This window comes from Papaver somniferum, chromosome 1, assembly GCF_003573695.1.
Source record: "Papaver somniferum cultivar HN1 chromosome 1, ASM357369v1, whole genome shotgun sequence".
NCBI classification, from domain to species: Eukaryota; Viridiplantae; Streptophyta; class Magnoliopsida; order Ranunculales; family Papaveraceae; genus Papaver; species Papaver somniferum.
In genome coordinates, this window is record NC_039358.1 from 59,379,896 (window position 1) to 59,402,808 (window position 22,913).

Genomic DNA, 22,913 nt, shown 5'->3' on the forward strand with positions numbered 1-22,913 from the left:
TGCAAGAATGCTGCTCAGATTGCACGAAGATGCAAATACAATATGCGTAGCGCATGTACTACATCTACATGCGACACTGCAGACTTTGAATCACTTTTTGTAAGTCACATCCGAAAATGAAGTCATATAAATTAAATTAGGGGGAGAAATATATGGAGTAAACAAGTGATACTGGTATTGATTTATATTGATTGGTATCACTAAGGGAAATGACATTGGTGCTTAAACGTTTTATCTAACGAAAGAGTAAAGAATAGACTAACGGGGGGTATCATATCATATGATACTTGTAGTTATATGGACTACAAAGGGAATAACAAAGACGTGCGAATTGAAAATATCTACCTATCTTACCTTTAGGGGGAGTATTATCTTTGTTATTATAATGTCAACAGCGGCATTTATGGATTGAATGTATAAGGTTATAGTGATGTTGAATTTGGGAATGAAGCGTATGTGTAATGAATTCTTGTAATTTGTTTATCCATATGATGTAAGAGTTTTATCACTAAAATTGACAAACGGGGAGAATGTTAGAGAATAGCTCGGTTGAACCCACTAAGCGTTGGTATGTCAAGTTTGGTTGTCATATTTTAGTGAACCAAAACTCATTTAAAGAGTCGCTTGATTATGTACTAGAGTCAACTTCATATAGGTTAGCTTGAAAGTATTAGGATATGAGACATTGCAAGTATTACGTGAAGACTTGAAGAAGTGAAGAACTAAGGAGCTACAACGAAAACATCATCCTTCCACTTGAGGTTAGTAATATTTGACTTGAACTGTTTCATTCCCTAACATATCTTTCAAGTCGTGCATATTGAAAACAAAACTGTGAGCATGAATGATTATACTCTAGTTAGACGTAGTATTAAGGAATACAATACGAAGTATAACGCTTATCTTTTGAACTTCGTATATAAGACATCGACATAATAGTTTGAATGCTATTGTGATTATGTATGGGTATGAGGTGAAGATTTCATCCTAGGAAACAATGTTTTACATTCGTTTAAAGGAAGTAAATTCATGAACTTGTTTTGTGAATCGAAAGGGAAATCGCTAGGCTTATTGGTATAGTTATTCATTGCATATCTTTTGAACTACCAATATGTGTGATTAGTATAACCGCTCATGACTTGGTTATGTTCTTGGTAAAACTATTCACAAGGCCTGACTTTTGTATTGGTATGACTTTTATTAGTGAAACCGATCTTAAATAATCACCTGAGATGGTATGATCGATTTACTGTTATTGGCATGACCAACTCTAGGCAAAGGGGAACCGATCCTAGTAAGAGGTGCAACCGATCAAAAGAGGGGAATAGATCCTTGTAAGAGGTGCAACACGTTTCTAGATATTGGGAACCGATCCTATGAACATGTGCAACATGTTTTTAGATATTGGGAACCGATCCTATGGACATGTGCAACAAATACAAGTTAGATACCATATATATATATATATATATATATATATATATATATATATATGTGTGTGTGTGTGTGGGAACCGATCCTAGTACCTAGTCAACCGAATTTTGGAAAGCTAGTGTGACTAATTCCAGTACCCACATGGAGGTAGAACCAAAAATTGTTTTGGTAGAACCGTGAAACCCATGTTTGGTGATTGAGTATTCTTAATCAATCACATAGTTCTTGGAAGTCAGATGAACCAATTCTAAACTTGTTTGGAAGTGTGGAAAATCGATTCCAAGATTGTAAGTATGAAAGAGGACTTACAATGTAAAGATGTCGACATACTTTGAACATGTGCAGTAACGCTTATCTTTTATTGTTCAAAGATATTCCTTAATAGCTAAAGGAAAATCCTGGATCGAAAAATAAATTGAGAATCTTTTAATTAAGGTTTTTAATTTTATTTTTGGAAAATGAAAATTAGTAATGTGCATATACTAGTTGGAGATTTTCTAAGAGATTTTCGGTCAATATTTGGACAAAGCATTTCCAGGAATTATGGAAACCGAATTTGGAAATATATTGCATATCTTGAGAATATTTTCGGTTTTGGAAATTCCTTGGTGTAAAAACTTCCTTGGTCTATAAATATCAAAGTTTGCATTTCGAGCAAACTAATCCTCAGAGCCAGCAAAACTACCTAGTTATGTTGGTACTGGTGAAGCCGCCTATTCGGAGAGGAAAGTAACCTAATTAGGTGAAATATCTTACGGCCGCTCGGTTTAAAGACTTCTTTGGGATTGAGAAGCTCTATTAGTACCATTGGTTTTAATTTATTATTGGTTTTCGATTGCAGTTTATTATTAGTTTTCGATTGCGGTTTATCATTAGTTTTCGATTGATTTGATTGACTAATGGTTGTTGAACTTTGATTGCACCTAGTTTATTTATTCTTGAGAATCTTCTCTTCTGATATAAGATTCACTCAAAATAGATCGAAGTTTCGACGGGGATCTTTAGACTGTTTGTAGATCTAAAGACGTCTTGTGATAATCCATTGTTAACAGACTCCGTTCTGTGTGTGATTGATCACAAGAGATTCAAGTTGATTGTGTGCAGGTGTTTATTGAAGATCTAAGAAGATTTTAAGATGAAGAAGATTTCTGATTTGGGTTCATAATCTTTGGTGTGCACAATACTTGTTTCGATTAAAGAGGATCCAACTATAATCGGTTTATCCTTGTGGTAGATTGGATTGATTAGTTGATTAGATCGGAATCAATACAATTCTTTGTGATTCAAAGTATTGATTGAAAAATCTTGACAATTACTTTGGTAATTGTTATTATATAGATCTAAGCACCTGACAAAGGAGTTTATTGGGATAAACGGAAGAGCCTTTTGTCGAACTCATATCACTTGGTGGAAAAGAGTTGTTACCAAACAGATTTGTTGTTCCTTTACTGTTTGGAATACGAACCAAAGGAATTGTTCCAAGTACGTGACTTATTACAAGTTGGAGGCGTGAATTACAGACAGAACTAGGTGAAGTATAGGTTTAGTTGCTTGGTCTCAACTATACGAAGTTGGTTTGATTTTGTATAACGGCTTAATCCTGAGAGTACTCAATTCTGGATAAGGTCCCGGGGTTTTTATGCATTTACGGTTTCCTCGTTAACAAAATCTTGTTGTGTCTTTTACTTTTCTATTTCCGCAATCATAATTGTTTTTATTATAATTAGAAGTAAAATACACAAACATTAATTCCTATTTACTTGATAATAATCCTATTGTGTTTGGTTAAGTCCGAACCATTTATCAAGTAAACATACTTCGTTGTTGCATTGTCTCGATCTTGTATCCATAGTCAATCACACAAGTTATCTTGTATCCATAGTCAATCACACAAGTTATCTTGTTGTCATATTGTCTCAATCTCATATCCATAGACGATCACACGAAGTGTGAACCAATTAGTTGTATTGTCTCGACTCAGTCTATAGACAATCACTTTCAGAGAAAGGACTTATAGGTGGAAAAGTTTTAGATTGAGGTATATTTGGGTACCCTCGTCTTTTCAAAGTCGTTAGCCTATAATGGTTTTAGGAAAAACCTAGGTTAAAGGAGAATCGACTCTAGTCGCAACTAGTATCACACAGGAGGTGTGGGGATTAGGTTTCCCAGTTGCTAGAGTTCTCCCTTATATAGTCTTCAAATCAGGGTTTGCAATCAATGTTACCTTGGTAACAAATCATTCAATATTCACCGTAAATGAAAACCTGATTAGACTCAAGCTAATATCTTTCAACCGTTAGATCAAACTTAGCTTGTTACACACAAATGAAAAGTGACTTCATTTAGATATGGGTAACCGTACCTAAACGTGTACACCTTGTTGTCTTAACAATAGTTAACCGAAGTTAGCCATATGAACACTTTCATATCAACCTTGTTCATCTCAATCACAACTAGTTCAAATGACTCAAATGATACTAGTTTTAGAGTTGTTCAATTGTTTATATTCTCATAGAAGTATACAAGACACAATTGAAGCAAAATAGATTTTGATTCACTCGAATCAATTCATGAACATTATAGCAATGGTTTTCAAAAGATTGCATTCCTTATTATATAAATGTATTAGTTCATGAACAAACCGATTATAGAACATAACCTACTCAAGTATGCGAACGGGTACGCATACCTAAGTAGACGGACTTAGTTTGGGTTCGCCATTATGCGAACGCGTATGCGTACCTTCCAAACTCAGTTAAATTCCGGAACTTGAATTTACGCCAGTACGCATACTAAGTTCTCGGACTTTTAACTAACCAACCAGTACGCATACATGTATACATACTATGATTCCCGGACTTGGAATAACTTGCAACAGTTAGCATACAAGTTCGTATGCATACTGTGATATATCCAATCATGGTTACTTGTTATAAACTCCCAATTCAATCATTGAAATATTCTTAGAAGACGGGAATATCTGTCTCACACAAACTATTACCTTCAAAGAAATTTTCAAGTGATCGAATGATCAATACGAAACATTCCGAGTCTACATCAAAAGACTGTCTCACACAAATCATGTAAAATGTTACCAGGCGATTTTCACATGATCATCTTTTGATTCTCGTCAAGAATATAAGATGAACTTGGTTAAAGCAAAATCTTACCAACACATATTTCTAAGCGAGTTAAACTCAGCTCGAAATATCAAATGTGTATAATCGAAGTCTATATAGCTATACGACTTTTGTCTCAATTAGGAGGTAGAGTAGATAGACTTTTGTATCCACATACCTTTTGTTGATGAAGTTCCACAATCTCCCCTTAGTAGTTCTTCATCTTAAATCTATGAATGTCGTGAAGCCTAAAACTCAACTACACTTTCTATCCTAATCCGAGACTTAGCTATAAGTAGACTAGAAATCAAGACTTATAATTTTGGAAACTAAACTTGACAAACAATCTTGAGATACCAACGCTTGTGAGTTCGACCGAGCAGTGCTCTAATAGGTTCTGTGCCAAACCCTTGATGTCTACCTCATTTTACAGTTGTTAATCCAAGATTCATCAAATTTGAAAGACTAGATCGTTTTGTAATAGGTTGTACCGCTTCAACTCTGTCAGAATTCTTATGGAATAATATTGATGGAATGGAATCAGATGAGGATATGAGGAATCACCTCAAATATAACTTCATGGAGTAGTCATTTTCTCGTAATTGAAAATAAAATCCATAATTTTTAAGAAGAATTCACTTTCAATAGTAGATAGAGCTATCAATTTATGACCTGGCCCATCAGTTGGCCCTAACCCGACTTGTTTCAACCTAGCCTGGTTTGGTCGTTGGTTAAAAGGAAAGGGTTAGGGTTGTCATTTATTAACCAATCATAAAGCGGTCCAAATAAGGGTCAACCCGCAGGTAATTACCCGTCGATCCTCTAGAGTTTTACTGTTTCTAAGTGGTTTAGGGTTTAGTTCAAAGTAAGAGTATCTCTCTTGGACCAAAATCTTCCAAAATTCATCAGTATAATTAGGAATTTTTGTTTAATTAAATCATCCAGAGATTTCATCTGGATTGTACCCCTTATTATTAGGAATCTTCATTACATACAACTCAACACGTAGTTAATTTCATATCTAATCACATATAAAATAATAATATATCAGGTTTAAAATAAACAATCAATCAACCAAACAAATCTCAGACATACTCATTTTTATATTTAAGCGTTGTTTACCTTCATAGGATCAAAGCCAGTGAAAGATTAATTAACAAATAAGAAATCAATTGAGATGATACATTAGATGTGGTCCATATGGTCGAATTCTCAGTAGGAGATATGGTAGAGTGTGAATTGTTTTATATACAAGATAGTTAATTATAAGGATATCGGTTGAATTGTTAACTATGAAGAGGTAAAAGAACATGAAGACGGTGATATGAAGCGCAAGATAGTTAATTGTAAGGATATGAGTTGAATTGTTAACTATGAAGAGGTAAAAGAACATGAAGACGGTGATATGAAACACATAAAATATATGGTGTAGTGTAGGTATTTAAGTACTGATTTATAAATAAATTGATCACTGTATGCTTTATTTACAATCAAAACTAATTGCTTTTAACCAAAATTATTTAAGTAATATGGTGGCTGTGATGTTAAGTTTTATTTAGGTGTCAAGCTTGAGCCTCCTTTACGGCTGAATTTTTTGTGATATAATATAATAAATTTTTAGTTCAAATTAATTTATACTAAAATTAGGGTTGAACCATCTAGGGCTAGGGGTAGCCAAATAGACCTGTAAGGAAAAACCGACCGGGTTAGGGTTGGTCATAATAAACTTGTAACCCGGTAAACCCGATGTGAGTTGACCCTAACCCAACCCGTTTTCGATTCAGTTTCAGATCTTGTGATGCATACTTTAAATGGTCAAAGTTCTAATTTTGATCAATTTATAATTGTGGTTCAAAACCGTGACGCTCCATTTATATTCTCTGGTGTTAGATCTTGATTATTGAATCTTGAGCAATGGATTGTCGGTAGACAAGAATTTTCTATTTTTTCCTTTATTGAACCTTCAAGCATTGCTGCCTTTTATTCAAGAAAAACTGGTAATTTTATTTCTAAAACCGTGGATTCTTAAACTTTGTCTAATATTTCTAATGCCTCTTTTTTCGGTTCCAAAGTATCACCTTCTTCTTTTTTCTTCTAAATCATTATTTGACAAAGTTGTTTCTTCTATAGTACTTATGTTGATTATGCATCAATGCAATGTCAGATCTGTAAATGTATTGATCATTCGGCTGTTAAGGGTTCATATAGGTATACTTATTTGAAATGTTCTTCTACTCTATCTGCTTAAAGAGTATTTACTGGCTTACAGATTGAGGATGGTTCTTCCCATGCTATTAAGACCATTTTTTATTGGTAAAGTATTCGGTGCTTGCGAGTTTCGAACTCAGGTTGCTAGTATCATCACCCAATGACTTTACCATTGTAGCTATGTATTTTTCGCTGGTGTGCAAGTTACTTATGCTTGTGATTCTTCTATAGAGCCAGAATGTATGTGGTGGTACCTGGTGCAACCACTCACACGGGTAACAACTTTGGTTGTTATATTCTTCTAATCCTTATCAAGGTCATGATAGAGTAATGGTAGAAAATGGATTTTCTACCAATTTCTTTGGCCGGTGAGTCTTATCTTCCAACATTTAATTCTGACTTTAAGCTAAGTGATGTTCTTTATGTTCCACGAATTACTCAGAATTTTCTATGCCTTGGGAAGTTTGTTAAGGAGAATGCTTTCTCTATCACTTTCTCAACTATTAAAGATCTTGATACTGATAAAGTGTTAGATGAGAGAGAGGAAAGAATAATATATACCCTATCAAGTCTATTATAATATACACAATAAGATCATGTTTCGTATGTTTCTCTTCAAGGACTTTATCAATTTGGCATAAAATATTTGGTCATTTATCAAGCATCTTCAACAGGAGGCACACATCAAAGTTGTTGTTCCTGAAGATACTTTTATGTGCCATTATTATCAATTTGGTAACAATAATAAACTTCCATGCATGATGTCTACTCGAGTTACTCATGAACCTTTGGAATTAGTACATTGTGATGTGTGGGGAATTTCTCTGGATATAAATACTACATCATTTCCATTTACGGTTATAGCAGATTCAATTGGATTTATCCAATGAAACTAAGGATAGATAGTCTTGCATGCTTTAAACACTTTAAAACCATATAACTGAAGAAAAAAAATCACTATGATCAAATCCATTCCATGTGATGAAGCCTTTGAATTGGTTAAAGGCAAGTTTAAGTGTTTTCTAAATGATTATGCAATTTTAGTATCTTCCTTAATCTCTTTTACCGAATTTTACTATCAAACACTTTTTTTCTTTAGATTTTACAACTAGTTTATCATTCCCTTAAAATAAAGAACTTTTAAATCTATTATTAAGGATCCTAAATAGAAAGTGTCTATGGATAAAGAATACGAGGATTTTCAGAATAACAAGACTAGATAGTTCGTGTTCCTTATGATGCATCCATGAACGTTCTTGGATCGGTGTAAGTGGGTGTATAAGCTTAAATTTAAAGCAAGTTTCACGATTAAAAGGTTCAAGTCTAGGTTGGTAGCTAAAGGATGTCATCGAGAAGAAGGAGTGAACTTTAGAGGAACTTTTATTCTTATTGTTAAAGCCACATCACTAAGGTTACTGTTAGGTCATGCTTTAACCGCAAATTGGGTTATTAAGCAGTTTGATATGTCAAATGCCATTCTTTATGACATGTTGACCGAAGATGTTTTCATGGAGCAGCCTTAAAGTTGCATTGATCCTGCCAAGCCAAATCATGTCCGTCGTCTAATGAAATCTTTTTATGGGCTCAAACAGGCACCTAAAGCCCAATGCAAATGAACATGAACAAACTCCAATATGTCCATTTCTAGGGAGTGATATGAGTGGATGTAACTTGTAAGTGACCATGCGATAGTAAGATACTTCCACCTGAAAGAAAAGTTGTATCGTAAATTGTTGGAAGACTTGGAGGAAAATGAGTGATTTGAGTATAGTGTCTATTGTTACTTACTTCCGATATCTACTTTGGTTATTTATGAATTGATCTACATAGTGAAAGAAATCTTTCTTTCTGTAGGGTGCTGCTAAATCATACTCAGTACGTGATAGAAGTGCGTGCAAACGAGGCGTTTCCTAGTAAGTAAAAAAAGTAGAAACATCCATCCACAAGTTGAAAACATCATAAATAGGTAGAATTCTTTCTTCCCTCCTATACTAGTATATAAGAACTGAAAAGAATCCCATTTGCTCTTAATATAGCTCGACTCTCCTGGATGAACACATTTTCATCACTAAGAGAGTCTCTCTCAAACCTCTCTAAAGCATTAAACAGAAGACTAAATTAAAACGATCTTCATAGTTAGTTATAGAGTTGTTTATTTCTATAAACGATCTTCAATTTCCTGTATTTCCTGACTTCTTATTTTTGCCAAACCATTGGTTCCTTCTAACCGATCTCGCCCTCTTCCATTTCTCAATATTTCTCAACTTGGCATACATTCTTCGAATGTGAACCAGTTTTCGAGATTGTTGGTCTATGATTCTAGCAATGGATGGATTCTCGCTAAAGATTATTTCATACCCATCATGAAAAGAGTCCATTCCTTCTGGAAGAAGTTGCCAAAACAGGCCACCAGCTGTTGCACCTCCACTTCTGGCTGATGAGTAGATCTTATAAAACACTGTATTGAACATAAAATCCCTCTGGTAAGGGTTGTAACCAGGGCTTTTCCATGATTTTCCAAACTCTGTCAGAAGTAATGGCTTCCACAGAACATTTTGGGCGTCGTGAATATGAGTGTTGAGCCAGTTGTTTAAGAAAGAGAGTTGGCCTTGATATTTAGAGCTCGATAACCTGTTACAGAGAAACTATAACGTGAGAATCTCAAGCGAATTCGGGTAATTAACAAATGAGCTTGTGCATGTCCATACATGTTCCTGCTCATGCTGTGTTATGTAGAATTGTGTGTATGCTACTTGTTATAACATTTGATATATTATCTATTGCCAGCAGAACGTACCATTGATCGGGATATGAATGAACCGTGGCAAAATCAATGCCCGGAATTTGATTATTAGCAATGAAATCAGTTCCTACTTGATAACCACCAGGATTATACTGCTTCTTATCGGGTGATGTATCTCCATAAAATCCTTCTAAACCAGCTTCCAGCAAGTGTTTTCTGTCAATGGACTTCACATGAGAAGCCATTTCTGTGATCCACGCCTGCCATTCAAAAAAAAACCAAAATCAAATTAGCATGAACAACAATCAAGCATTATCAACTACAACAGTTGTTACACAATTGCACATTCAAAATAACAGACAATGCCACACTCAACAGCCAAATTTCTAGATCTAAAACGCCAACAACAATGTGTAATAAATAAAAAAGTCTAAGTTACAAAAAAAGAATTGAAATTGGGGAGATGGGTTTTCAAAATTATAACCTGTATAGTTTTTCCGGATAGATCTGATAAGCATCTTGGTTCATTGATCAACTCCCATGACATGATTGTTGGGTCATCCATATAAGCAACTCCAGTAATACTATTGTGTCTTCTGAGAACAGTCTGTGTAGAAAATCAACATCAAAATTTATCAAGATAATTTAATAAGTAAAATGCAAGAAAATTCATGACTCAATTAGATCCTTCAAATGAAGTTAGTGTACCTTGACATGATTCTTATAAAATCCCTTAACAACAGGGTTTGTATAGAAATCATCTTCAGATGATATGTATTGCCCTTGATTTCTAGCCCATTCTACATATTGCTTCCTCCCTCCAAAGTTTTCATAGTTATTAACCAGACTCAATATAAGCTTAATTTGATACTTTTTAGCCTCAGCTACAACAAAATCCAATCCCTTCAAAAACAAAAATCAATTTCAGCATCATGTATACCAAAAATAAGAATGAAGACTCAAATTTCAGAATTGTACCTTGAACATGTCTTCATTGTAAGAACCAGGAGAAGATTGTAAAGGTCTATAACCAGCATCACTAAATGCCCAAGTCCTGGCAACAGATAGACCATGTTTAGAAGCTTGTTGAAAAACAGATGATACTTTGCTTCTTTGAGATGGGTCTGAAGCTATTAACATTAACCAATAAGCATTAAACCCATTTGCATAATATGGACTTCCATTTAACATAAATTGTGTTCCTTTAATTCTTATGAAATCCCCTGTTGTTGTTGCTTCAACTCTGTTGTTAATATCTTGATTCTGCTGCTGAATTAATACTAAGATCAACAGCAAACCCAAACCCCAGTGCCTCATTTCTCTCAGTCTCTGATCAGAAAATGAAGGAGAAAGAAAAAGTTATGTCTTCAGTGTTAAGCAGAGTAAGCTAAGTGGTATTGAGAAATGGGTTTTTGTAGTTCCAAAAATAGATTCTGAAATCTGATAAAGGCATTTATGTGTAAAAACAGTAAACCGTCCAGAAGAGAAGCAGTTGGTTGGATGATTCCAACGGTCCTAATATTTTTGCCACATTATTTTAACTCTTTCCACTGCCCCTTTGTTTTAGTTTTTAGCTACGATTTGACATAAAGATCCTTGTGTGCGATGGGTTATTGCATCAAACGACATGTTCCGGTAGGGGTGAATTAGTCAAACTAAATAAAACAAAATAATAAGCCAGAGACAAGACAGAGCAAGAGTGTCATACCGACAATGTTGATTGCGGAATTTGGCAACATTTTAAATATAAAAACTAACAGTAAAGTGGTTCAACTAAAACAAAATTAGAAAACAAGGCAATTACGCAATTGATTGATGCAAAAGCATGCAGAGTTATGGAGGGAATTAAGGAATCAAAGCTGAATATATCAAAAGGAGGAGGAGGGGAAGAAAGAAAGCAAAGAAGATTGATACTTTGCTTTTCCTTGTCTTTGGTACTGATTGGTTCAGAGTCGAGACCTAACCTTTTCTTAAAAGTGTTTGTTGTTCAGTGCTATGTTCATGGAATCATGGAACGTATTTTTGTTTATCAGATGGTCACATTAGTAGGACTGACTAGTGAAAAATGTGAAATGAGCAACCAAGGTGCTATAATGGCAGACGCAAGGAACATGGGAGAGGAAGAGGCAACCCATGTGACTGGTACGTGGTGTACGGGTCTGGGGTACCCTAGCGTAAATACACGCCATTCGAGCCATAATTTTTGGGTAGGAGTGGTGCCCTGTGAAGTTTGATCCTTCATGAGATGAGATTCCACAACCATAAACTGAAATGCATGTACTTGCACAATCACGTTGCTTCTTTCTCTTTTGTGTTGTTGTGGACCAAGGCCTGGCCAACTTATCTTTAATAAAAGAAGATCCTGAACATCATGTGCATTTAGGAGGTACTTGGTCCCAGGTAATTGGAGTATAGATGAAACAAAACAAGAATTACTGTCCCCGCTCTAGCAGTCTAGCTTGCATCGCGTATCCCGCAGCTCTCACTATATTCCCAAGGCATTGCCAAGATGAGCAGAGAAAAACGAGAAAGGGAGCATGAGAGGAGCGTCCTGGGATCTGTTCCAGCCGTGATATGCGCTAAACTGTACGTGCACTGCATATAATAATAATACATGATATAATTGGTGAATAGAGAGGTTGGTTGAAATGACCACCTGATTCACAAAGCAGTATATCAAACTACAAAAATTTCTCTTGGATGTCCAAATACGTCCATGGACCTGACCAGTTATCATTCTGCACACGACAAGAACATTTTGTATTAAAAAAAAAATACTATCCACCGATCTATCTATCAGCAAGGAATTTATAGAAAATCTATTTTGCTTTTTTTTGCCGACTGTCAAGTAAGTTTGGCAACTTACTGACGGCTTATACAATTTCATTATTAGTACTATACAGAGCCTTGCAGAAGAAGAGGTATTTGATTGATCAACACTGCAAGCAAGTATGGTGGCGTATTATTTTGGTTTAATGGGCCAGCTTATGTGTCAGCACTGCCTGGAGAATCAGAAACAGATGTTGCTGATGATGATGATCCACTATCAGAAGACCATAGTAGAGCCACAGTGCCAACAACAACGGCAGCACCAACCGAACTCCAAATACCCCATCTTTGTCTATTTTTCCTTCTTTGCCTAAGACGCCGTTCCATCTCTACAAGTAACATACACACCAGAATATGACAAAAATCAATAATAATTCGGTACAAGTAAATCATGTTTGAGATATCTGCGTCTCAGTATACGTGTGTAAAATGGAAAAATCTAGTTTTTAAGAACGCCTGGGTCGATGAGATAGATCGAAACATGGTAAATGTGTTTCATTTTGAGAAAAATATACAAACTCTAAAAGTCAAATTTGATCATGTAACAAGATATGAAACTAAAATATTCTTGTGTTGTTAACCAGTGATCATGAATAAGAAGAATAGAGGAAAAAGGAGGAAAAGAACAAGAAATCTCACCAATAGCTTCTTGGTTCCTTTGTGACATCTCAGCATTCACAACTTCGTAGTAATGCAGCCTGTCTGACAAGCGAGCAATCTCAAAGTTCTTTGACTCAATCTGAGACTTTATCTCCATCTCAGCCTCAGCCTTTGCAGTCGCCCGACCAATAGAATTTGAAACAATCCGTGCATTATGAATTTGTTGGCACAGGTCTGCTGCTATATCTAAAGTCGAATCCTTATCTTTTTCTGTGACCATCGGGTCTGCAGGTAGTTTCAACCCTATAACAGCCAAACGACGCTGGAGCTGCTGCCAATGTGTTTGCATTTTATTGAAGGCTTCCTCGGCTCGCTTTCGTTTTTCTATCTCCATTAGCAAATTTAATCTTATTTCACGCAGCTCAGCCTCAAAATCTCGGAGAGAGGACGATGCGCCACCGTCACTAGAGAGTTCTAAAACAAGCAAGAAAGCCTGGTCAGGTTGTGCATTCTTTGCATGCTCTGTATATAAAGCCTTTCTTCTGAAAATATATAATCTTATCCCCCAAAAACATAACACTGTGTTCATGTAAGTATCTAAGAAATTTGTGCCTTTTCAAATTCGTCAAGAGGAACTCTCAAAAATGCATGCCAACTACACTGTTGAGAAATTGATGACCATATGAGGTCCGACGCACTCAATGAGTGCAAAAGAAACTTACTGGATCATTTAAGACTAAGCTAGAAAAGTAAACAGCTAAAAACGCTAAGTAGCAAAGGAAAATGATGTCTGGCCAACAAAAAGACATGGTCAAGTGATTGCAAGAGATCTTGTTTGCGCTAGACTGCGCTGCGCACTAGCCTCATACAATCGTGCATGGAATCTCATCCGTGAGACAGCCTTGTGGCTATGAGATAGCCGCTAGACGGTGAGGCCCATTAGCCTCACACACCCTCATGTGTACAATCTCTTCCGGGATATTTCTTGCTGTGCTAATGTAGCCATGTTTTATGGACCATAGAGAAAAGTACAGCATATACAAGAACGCAGGATTGTGAACTGACTCAATTGAGTGCAAACAGAATAAGTTCCAACAATGCTTCTTCTTCAATAACACGTAGGCATTGCTTACCCACATGCATCAAATAATTTTGCTTTTCTAAATACCACGATTCTAAGGTAGAGGTAACGCACAACAGAGCAATGAATTATGGATTTCAGTAACTAATTCATTGTGCTAAGTGTGTCATTGCAAATCAAAAAGCATACTGAATTATTAACATTCTTTTAAGCTAACGAACACATGAAAGAACAATGTATTATTGCACAACGGACTTGGTATGGAGAAAGTAGGACAACTTCCCATGAATTCCACCAAGCGCAAGAATGATAGACATAACCCCAAAAAATGCCAACACAACAATGCATGGTGCTTCCTAACCGTGTACTTTGGGTCTACAGGAACTACACTGCGCGCCTGTTTAGGTTCTCACCCTAGTCTCTTGCAGATTGCTAAGCCCTCCTATTTCTAGTCTCCCAACTAACAGAAATCCAAAAACTGTCTATTACATATGCTTGTGCAGTAACAATTAAAAAAAAGAAATAAGTAATTTACCTTCATACGCATCATAAAACTCCCCCACTGGTGTAGTCAGAACCAAAGATTCGTCCTGCTCAACTCCACCATTATCCTCCACCACCACATCTGTAACGTTTTTACTAATCCCAATCGAACTCGTGGATTCTTGAGGTTCTTGAGAATCAAATAAGTGATCAAACTCATAATCTCTCTGGCATCCATTAGAACCAGAATTCATCACCAAATTCTCCGTCTTCTCCACCACACCATCACAACAACCATTCGAACCCACTACCACCACCTCCTCCTCACAAACCGGAGCCGACGAAGCAAAAGAAAACTCCGGAACCACCGTCACATCTTTGACATCATCCTTATCACCGCCATTTTGATGGAAAGAAGCTGAGATTTGGTCTTGAGAAACGCTACGTAGACGAGGACCGCGTCGTTTATGATTAATAATATATGGAGAAGGCGGAAATGATGATGAAGAATCCGGAATCGGAGTTGTTTCAGGTGTTGTATATAACAATGGAGATGGAGATTGTTGTGATTGTTTAGGAGGAGGAATTTCCTTGACTGTTGGTGGAATAGGGGTTGTGTTTCTCCTCTCCAATTTCAGTATCGATTTTCTTGGAGCTAAGCTTCGATCTAACAAACTATCTATAGATATTGCTGTAAATGTAGGCATAATTCTATTTACAAACACAGAACAAAAATCAAACCCTCATTTCGATTCATTTATGAAAATTGAAATTGTGTGATTCTATTGAGAGAAGAAGAGATAGAAGGGGGAACAGTCGATACGGATTCAGTAAAGACAGAAGAGATTCGATTTTGTTTTTGTTAGTTGGGGTTGGGGTCTAGAATCTCCTCCTCTTCTTAATGGAAAAAAAAGGAAGAACAAAAATATCTCTCTCCTCGTTCTAATTGTGTGTTTTATTTTGTTGACTCGTACCCAAACTTTATGATTAGGTGTTAATTACCTCCTTAGATTCAAACCAGCTGTCGATTGAGGTGGTCAAAGTTACAACCACCTATATTTCTGACCAAGGGAATACCTGCGCTGGAAGATAAGTAGGTGTTGTACACCTACCAATATACTATAAAATTGGAATCATTCTTCAACTAATAACTGCTTTTATATAACGCGTCCATACCATGACCTCAAAAGTGAAAGAGCTGTAGCTTTATAGTCTCGTAGACCTTTGGTGATTGTGTAATCACAGTTTAAATTTGACCCTCTAGCTTGTTCAGATGAGCTAAGAATTTCCAAAGTCAGCACCTCCTTGTACTTTTAATCAAAAAGATTATGAGTAATGGGGGCACTTATTGTAACCATGTGTGATGTAAAACATGGTTTAATTGTGGAGACTTTTTAGATTCAAAATGATTTATTTGTCCTTTTTATTATGGATGCCCTACTGGGTCTCTTGAGATTCCGGAGTTCAAACAGGCACAATTCACAGTCAAGCCTGAGCTAGCATTGGTCAATCACATAGTTGGGTCAGTCAAAGAAGAAGCCAATGCTTAACAGTTTAAGACTGCTCTAAGCACCCCGCAGATTTATGCATGACTGTGGAGTACTGATACCTGAAGCATAATATTCAGTCTCTTCTCTCGTTCTGCAGACCAACTAATCTGTCGTAAAATAAAAATGGAAAGAAAAAAAATAGGAAACAGGAGAAACAGCATGGGATTTTTTTTTTTTGCAGGAGGACTTCATTCAAAGGCAGAGCAATAGACCAGACTTCATAAGCATAGCCATCCATGTGGCTCTGAACTTCAACAGCATATCCCTTATTCTCCTTGTTACATGACCAATCCAACCAGTAATATGGCATTGTAGTCTCGGTTCGTTCATTCATTCTGTGTGCGCAGATTGTTCAGGAACTCAACTGTAAGTATGCATCACTTAGCAATTCATCAAGAAAATTTGTTTTTAGAAACCCGTATTCCAAACTGTGACAGACCCTCTTTTCCTGAACTCACATGGCCGGAAGCGATTTGAAGCCTTTCCCATCAATGCCATAGCTGCAAAGCTTGGAAGCTGCTTCTTCAACTTTGGCTTTGGAATTTGTGGCTCACAGATCACTCGAGCTGCTGGCTTCATTGGTGGAGTTTCTGGTTGACTGTGACGCCATCGTTGAATCCAAGGGTGTGATAAGGTTAGTTCTTCGTGTTCCTTCACTGAATCCATGGAAGAGAAATCCAAATTTTTAAATAACACCAGACTCCTATAGTTATGTTGGTCCTTAACGAGATCTTTACTAGTTATGTTGTATCTCATAATTTTGGTGAAGAAGTTATCTACTTTTCTTCCAGATGATGCAGGTTCAGTCCTAAAAGTTCTAGTTCCTTGAGCAAGGGAATCACGTGTGTTTAACTTAAGACGCTTAACCAATCTACTGTTTGGTTGGGCTTCAGGTACACATAGCTCCCCGCCGGGGTTTACATCCATAGGCGGCTGAACATGAGAAGAATGATTTTCAACTTCTAAACTGTCAGTTCCCCAGGTGCTCCTCTTGCCTGTTAAACCCCTTGTGGTCATTATGGCTGGAGTGTCTTCACAAATGTTGGGTATTACTATTTCTGTCTTTCTGCTTCCAACTTCTCTAGACGAACCGAAAGTTGCGCAAGCCGTTATTAAATTTTTGTGCACAGAAAGATCCTGTAAAATCCAAAGTGAGTTAGAACTGATATGTGATGAGTTCTTAATTCGCACCGCACATTATGAATGTACTATAAAAGTAGTAGATACGATTACAAAGGTAGCTTTTCAGAAAAAGACATCACAGTTTGACAAAAGCAACTATGTATAGCATTACATCTTTCATTGTCACCATAAATATCTATCAGGATTACAGGATTAAAAGTTTAGATTTAATGAGACTTGTTTCTCATAAGTATGTTACCTGTGAGACATATATTACCTGTTACTCGGTTATGTATCAGAGAAACCAAAATTAAACAAGTGAACCAAGTGTAGCATGTTTGATTGGTATGAGGAATAGAAAGAAGATGATATAGAAACTAAACGGAAAGCTCCGAGAAGCTGACATTATGGTCCACTAGTCAATTTAGAACTTGGCGATCTAAATTGCACGAGCTAGTACCTTAATTGGTGGAAATGAAGCTATGCCTGCAACAGAATGGAAGAGAAACGACTTATTAGGTATCAAATTTGTGTTGAATGGTAACTATCTAACATTAACATTCGAGGTAAGTGCACATTTCGGTTGTAATTCCAAGAAAAGGCTTATTGACTAGTCCATGGGACTATTTCAGCAACATTTTTTTGTTGATGCCACCACTGGACTTGAACCCGATGACCTATAGGAATGAGATATCAACATTTCTCACTTACCGCAAGCACTGGTACTTGAAGCCTAACCCCCTTAGGCCACCTCCTAAGAGCATAAGCTATTAGAAAGAAGCACTATGATGGGTAACTATCATGTCTAACAGTTACATGGTTGGACTGTGAACCACATTAATGAAACCAAGTTTAGTTCAGAGAGCAGACTGGATCACATACCATGAGAAGAATTTCTCGTGGCACAATCATCAACTGTGTCTTTCTTTCCTTCACTACTGGAGGTATGCCCAATATATTGAAGCTTTGGTCCTTGCTTACCACGACCAGGAGAAGACAAGCTAAACAATTCATACAAAGCCTTTGTCGCATTTCCCTCCGTGGATAATTTTGATTCTCTGATAATCTGGTCTCCCTTAGAGAAGCTAACACCAAAACTATTGGTGAGACACAAATGGGGGGTCATCTGAGAAATCCTCCGAGGAAATTCAGGTACATTTTCCGCAAAATTCCTAATGGAACATATTTTCAATGTTTCCTCATCATGAACACAACAAACCGGCATTTTCTGTAACAAGTAACTCCCAGGATTGATGTCTTCTTCCAGCTCTGTTGCTCGTTCAGGATTGTTGCAGCTAGGTGAAAATCCAGCACCAGAAGAACTATTCACTTCCCTGCCTTGTTCATCAACACAACACAGAGAGTTCAACTTGCTTGCTGCAGGATCATCTGTTTGGAGCGCTCCAACCTTCTGTCTGGAGCATGAACTCCTCGGATTCTTAACTTTTAGATGGTTATACTTTACCCCATCACACATCCAAGATGTAAGAGAGCTGCAGGAGTTGCAAGTTTCGTTCTCAAATGGAGTTAAATTGGTATGTGTGGGTATATCTTTGGATGCTACCCGGCAGAATGGCTCCTCGGTTACTTTGTTTTGGAACATGAAGGATACTGCTGGGGTTCCACGAGCTTTGTGTTTATATGGCACAACACTAGAAGTCGTCCCTGGAAGAATGTGCAGACAAGGCATTGAAGAAGGCAAGCTTTCCCTTTCAGTGGATCCAACGGATTTTTGACGCTGCACAGGACCATCTTTTATACTTTCCAGCAAAGAAACATCATCTTCTGATAAAAACTCTAATGTCTTAGAAGCTAATTCACACAGACTGGAAGGAAAATCAGTTGTGTTTGTACCTAAAGTGACAGTACCATGACTACTAGTGTCACGACTAGTGTGAGAGTTGGTTACATATTCTTCTCTTACAGTCGAGAAACTATCTATATTTTGGTTGTAGCTGGATAATGGAAAGAGATACCATTCAGATCTCGAATTACTTTCACATCCCGTGTTCATCGACGTGACACTTGCTTGTCCAACGCCGGTACCAGCTCCATCTTCATTATATATCTGCAATACTGAATTACAGCTCTTTCCCATCCAATGGGCCATCCACAAATATTGATAATTGACGCTTTGCACAGCCATCTTGGTAAGCTGGTATATCAGGCATACGCACACTGGAACTCCAACACTAGTTTAAAGCATGGAAACTATACTTGGTGATTTGTCTCCAAAACAAAATGCAGCTCTACAAAAACAAATCATAGTCGAGACTATTGCACAAGGATCTTTTTGCTGTCTACAGAGCTATTCACTTGCCAATAATCTCAAAAATGAACGAGAAAAACTATAACATATCAACGGTAAACAAACAAATCACGTCTCTAAGTCACGTAAGAATACATGGCAGTATCTTGTACCATCTACTAATCCCTCCTGTCCCATTTGATAAGCTCATTAGCCAAATCACCAATATTAAGAAAATCATTTAATTGAACTTAATGTTGTTGATTTGGCTAATGAAGTACAGGAGGGATTATATACGCTAACAAGTTATTCTGTCGGCAGATACTATTTTAAGTAAATCAAACATCATTAAATGTTTTTTATTCTGTTTTCATGCTATGAACTATTTCCTCCTAAGTATTGACATGCCTTCTTCTATCTCTATTCTATTTCACAACTAGAACATCTTATTATAGAACCCTAAATAAGCTTATTCGAAGTAAAATTTTCTAACATTGGACTAGTTCCAAGATTAAGTTCAAAATGAACCCCACAATCCCCCGTCCCTTGAGAAAACCCAAATTGGGGTTTCAACCACAAAAATTATAACAGACCAAACAGATTTAAGAATTCTTAAAAATGCACATAAATCAAACAAACATCAAATTGACCGAAAATAAATTGATTAAATGAGAAACAGATTGCATCAGAAGAAAAGAAAATTATGATGGATTAGTACCTCCAGTTTAGCTTAAACCTCCTTGGACTCGAAGGCTACAGATAAGAAGGAATAGAAAGTTTCTCTCTAAAAATGCAGGCAATTCAGAGAGAAACTGAAGTGTGGTTACGATTTTTTTTTAAATGTCTTGGAAAGAGTTGAGGGTTATAATAACAGCAGCTTGAGAAAGAGGAAGAGGAGAGAGAGAGAGGCTCGTCATCAGCCAGTGGATTAGATTAGCCAAGTTGTTGTGTCGTCTACAACAACAACTGAGGCTGAGTGGCTGACTAATTATGTGAGTAGTTAGTTGCCCTGATGATAATGAAGCCTAGTTTAATTGGGGCCCCAAAAAACAATTAGGGGCCTCACCCATTTTATATGCATCCAAAGGTGTATTAAAATTTTGTGAAAATACTATTTTACCCTCTATTAAAAATAAATCTTAAAAACCTATTAACCCTTAATCCTAAGCCCTAATTCATTTCTAATTGTAAACAAAAAAATCACTGCCTCCTCCTCACCCTCTCGACTCTTCTCTTCTCCTCCATTAACAACTCCAAGGAAAAAAAAATTCACCCGAAAAATTTCAATTACAGTAAAAGGGTCGTCAATTCGACAAGCCTAAACCCTAACGATTTTTCATATGCATGTTTTAGACCATAAAAAATCGTTAGGGTATATGATGATCAAGATAACGACCATATTTCTGATTTTCATGTTTTTTACCCTACATTAGAGTCGTTAACATAATATAGAAACCTATGACGATCCTCTATGAACGACCCTTTTTTAAACGTCAACGACCCCAAGTGAAAAATAAACAGCCTCTCTGTCCCGAAAATTTTCAGAGTCGTCTTGGTATAAACACACAAAATAACGACTCTTTTATGTCCCATGCTAAGAGTCGTCAGGGTATATCATATTACCCTGACGATTTTTCATAACCTGAAAAAGTTGCAGGTTTGAGTCGTCATTTCTGGTGTCAATACATTGACGACTTTCTAGAGTCATTGGGGTATACATCCCTCGACATTGAAGACTCTTTCTCTGTGTTGTGACATACATCCAATCCATGGGAGAATTTAAGATAATCTTATCATCAACACAATCATCTTTGTTACTTGAACCTTCCCCAACATCATTTCTCCTAGTTGAATTACTCACTTCTAAAATCCCTAAATTTTCCTTTAAAACCTCCTCTTCTTCTTCTCAACTCAAACAAAAATAAAATATTGATTCTAAAATCTGAGTTTAATCTAACATAATCTAACCACACTAAATAACTTAACTTAATTAAATTTTAATACTAATCATTCAGGGACAGTTTAGCCATTTAAAAATAATTTGGTTAAGGGGTGACTCAATTTGAGTTTTACTGACCTTTTTTGTCCTCTAGTGGGAGGCCCCTAATTGTTTTTTGGGGCCCCAATTAAACTAGGTAATGAATGACCCTGTTTGTTTATCATTAGGTCCATAATTATTTGAAACTAGCAAAATGACCAGCTTACCCTAGAAGTAAACACGTGTGAAGAATGCACCACTATTTTTCCCGTACAAAAACTGCTGAAACGGCCAGAAACACATTTAATGAATTTTAAATTCACGTAGAGAATTCAGAGAGAATCAAAATGATTGAGATATAAACAGATCTCAAAATTCATTCTCAAAAAGAAAACAAAACACAAACTCATTCAGAGATTTTGCAAAAAAATGATTCTGATTCAAACAAAAACCGTAAAACCTAGATTCTGATAATGGTTACAAGAAGAAAAATTAAAAGAACAATCCAAGAAGAAGAAACAATAATGGATGATAGCACTGCTCCTAGGTCATCAGAAGATGATTCAAGAATTTCAAGACGAAAATCAACGAGGAAAAAAAGTAAAAAGGTTGTAACACCAAAATCAAAGAAGAAAGCTGCTAAAAGTTCATCGGACGATGAATCTCCAGATGTACTAAAAAGAAAACGAAGAAAACCGAGTAACAACGCACCAATTCAGAACAAGATACTATTTCTAACACTTTCAGTATGTTTTTTGTGTTTCTGGGACATAGATCCACCAGTACATATTTGAAGTACTGATTAAAAATTTATGAAAACCCATCAGAGTTTACATGTAACTTCTACTTTGTGTTTCTAGCACTTAGAATTGGCAGTACATAACTATAAAACTGTATAATAAGAATCAAAAGTGATATGCAATGTGTTTCATTTTATTTCTGATACATAGAGCCACCAGTACATATATCAAATACTGAGGTTTTTTCTTAATTAGGTTGTTTTTTGGCAGTACATAAGTCCAGTAGTGAATGGGTAACATTGTTTATGTGTCTATTTACCACTGTTTGTGTTTCTGGCACATAATTGGCAGTACATAACTAAAAAACTGAGACATTGTAGTGTTTATGTACTCTAAATTCATCAGTTTCTTTGTTTATGTGATAATGATCTTTGGATATGAAGTACATAAGGCCAATAGTGATTGATTGTGTTTCTGAGATGATGAATGTGTAGTCCATAAATGTTATACTGAAATAAAACCAATTAAATTTTGCAGGTAAGGTTGTGCCAAAATCTGTTAGGAAGTTGTATAGGTCTGGTTTCACAGCATTACATAGCCTGGTTGGCAGAATGAAGGCGAGTAAATATACTTTGAGTGAAGCCACATTGGAAAAGATAGCTGAATCTTCTTGTGGACATATGTTTTTGGTGTTCTGGTACACTAAGTACTCAGAAAGTCATTGGGAAAAGTTGGAAGGTGCAGTGAAAAAGTACTTGAAGTGTTACAAAAGGGGTCG

General features: G+C 36.4%; 3 protein-coding genes across 4 annotated transcripts; all 3 read right to left on the reverse strand.

Annotated features, from left to right (window-relative positions):
- Positions 1-8,669: 8,669 nt before the first annotated feature.
- On the reverse strand, positions 8,670-10,966 carry LOC113288300 (mannan endo-1,4-beta-mannosidase 7-like). Its single transcript, XM_026537301.1, has 5 exons — positions 10,483-10,966; positions 10,213-10,407; positions 9,989-10,111; positions 9,559-9,764; positions 8,670-9,392 (listed from the first exon to the last, which is right to left on the reverse strand). Exons 1-5 carry the CDS (start codon positions 10,819-10,821, stop codon positions 8,933-8,935), a joined length of 1,323 nt encoding a protein of 440 aa, XP_026393086.1. The 5' UTR covers positions 10,822-10,966; the 3' UTR covers positions 8,670-8,932.
- A 322-nt stretch (positions 10,967-11,288) lies between these two features.
- Positions 11,289-15,437, reverse strand: LOC113288308. 2 transcript variants are annotated; one of them, XR_003330568.1, is made up of 4 exons: positions 14,550-15,437; positions 12,973-13,407; positions 12,371-12,662; positions 11,289-12,242 (listed from the first exon to the last, which is right to left on the reverse strand). XR_003330568.1 is itself a non-coding variant. In XM_026537313.1 (3 exons), the coding sequence occupies exons 1-3, from the start codon at positions 15,202-15,204 to the stop codon at positions 12,490-12,492; spliced, it is 1,263 nt and encodes a 420-aa protein (XP_026393098.1). In that variant the 5' UTR covers positions 15,205-15,437; the 3' UTR covers positions 12,179-12,489. The 2 variants fall into 2 exon arrangements, 1 of the variants encoding a protein (XP_026393098.1); XM_026537313.1 differs by having other exon boundaries at positions 12,179-12,662.
- Positions 15,438-15,994: 557 nt separating this feature from the next.
- LOC113288293 lies at positions 15,995-20,350 on the reverse strand. The gene is made up of 4 exons (XM_026537288.1): positions 20,136-20,350; positions 18,052-19,361; positions 17,630-17,655; positions 15,995-17,184 (listed from the first exon to the last, which is right to left on the reverse strand). The coding sequence occupies exons 2-4, from the start codon at positions 19,313-19,315 to the stop codon at positions 16,456-16,458; spliced, it is 2,019 nt and encodes a 672-aa protein (XP_026393073.1). The 5' UTR covers positions 19,316-19,361; positions 20,136-20,350; the 3' UTR covers positions 15,995-16,455.
- Positions 20,351-22,913: the final 2,563 nt, after the last annotated feature.

Bases quoted from the DNA above. Each gene is read 5' to 3' on its own strand.
- LOC113288300 (XM_026537301.1), bottom strand. From the start codon at position 10,821: ATGAGGCACTGGGGTTTGGGTTTGCTGTTGATCTTAGTATTAATTCAG. The intron at 9,765-9,988 runs GTTATAATTTTG...TTTGAATGGCAG, and splicing joins TATCCGGAAAAACTATACAG to GCGTGGATCACAGAAATGGC. The intron at 9,393-9,558 runs GTACGTTCTGCT...TCTCTGTAACAG, and splicing joins CATTCATATCCCGATCAATG to GTTATCGAGCTCTAAATATC.
- LOC113288308 (XM_026537313.1), bottom strand. From the start codon at position 15,204: ATGCCTACATTTACAGCAATATCTATAGATAGTTTGTTAGATCGAAGC. The intron at 13,408-14,549 runs GTAAATTACTTA...TGCTTGTTTTAG, and splicing joins GTTTTATGATGCGTATGAAG to AACTCTCTAGTGACGGTGGC. The intron at 12,663-12,972 runs GTGAGATTTCTT...TGTTACTTGTAG, and splicing joins AAGGAACCAAGAAGCTATTG to AGATGGAACGGCGTCTTAGG.
- LOC113288293 (XM_026537288.1), bottom strand. From the start codon at position 19,315: ATGGCTGTGCAAAGCGTCAATTATCAATATTTGTGGATGGCCCATTGG. The intron at 17,656-18,051 runs GTATGTGATCCA...ATTCTGTTGCAG, and splicing joins CACGAGAAATTCTTCTCATG to GCATAGCTTCATTTCCACCA. The intron at 17,185-17,629 runs GTACTAGCTCGT...TGGATTTTACAG, and splicing joins CTTCATTTCCACCAATTAAG to GATCTTTCTGTGCACAAAAA.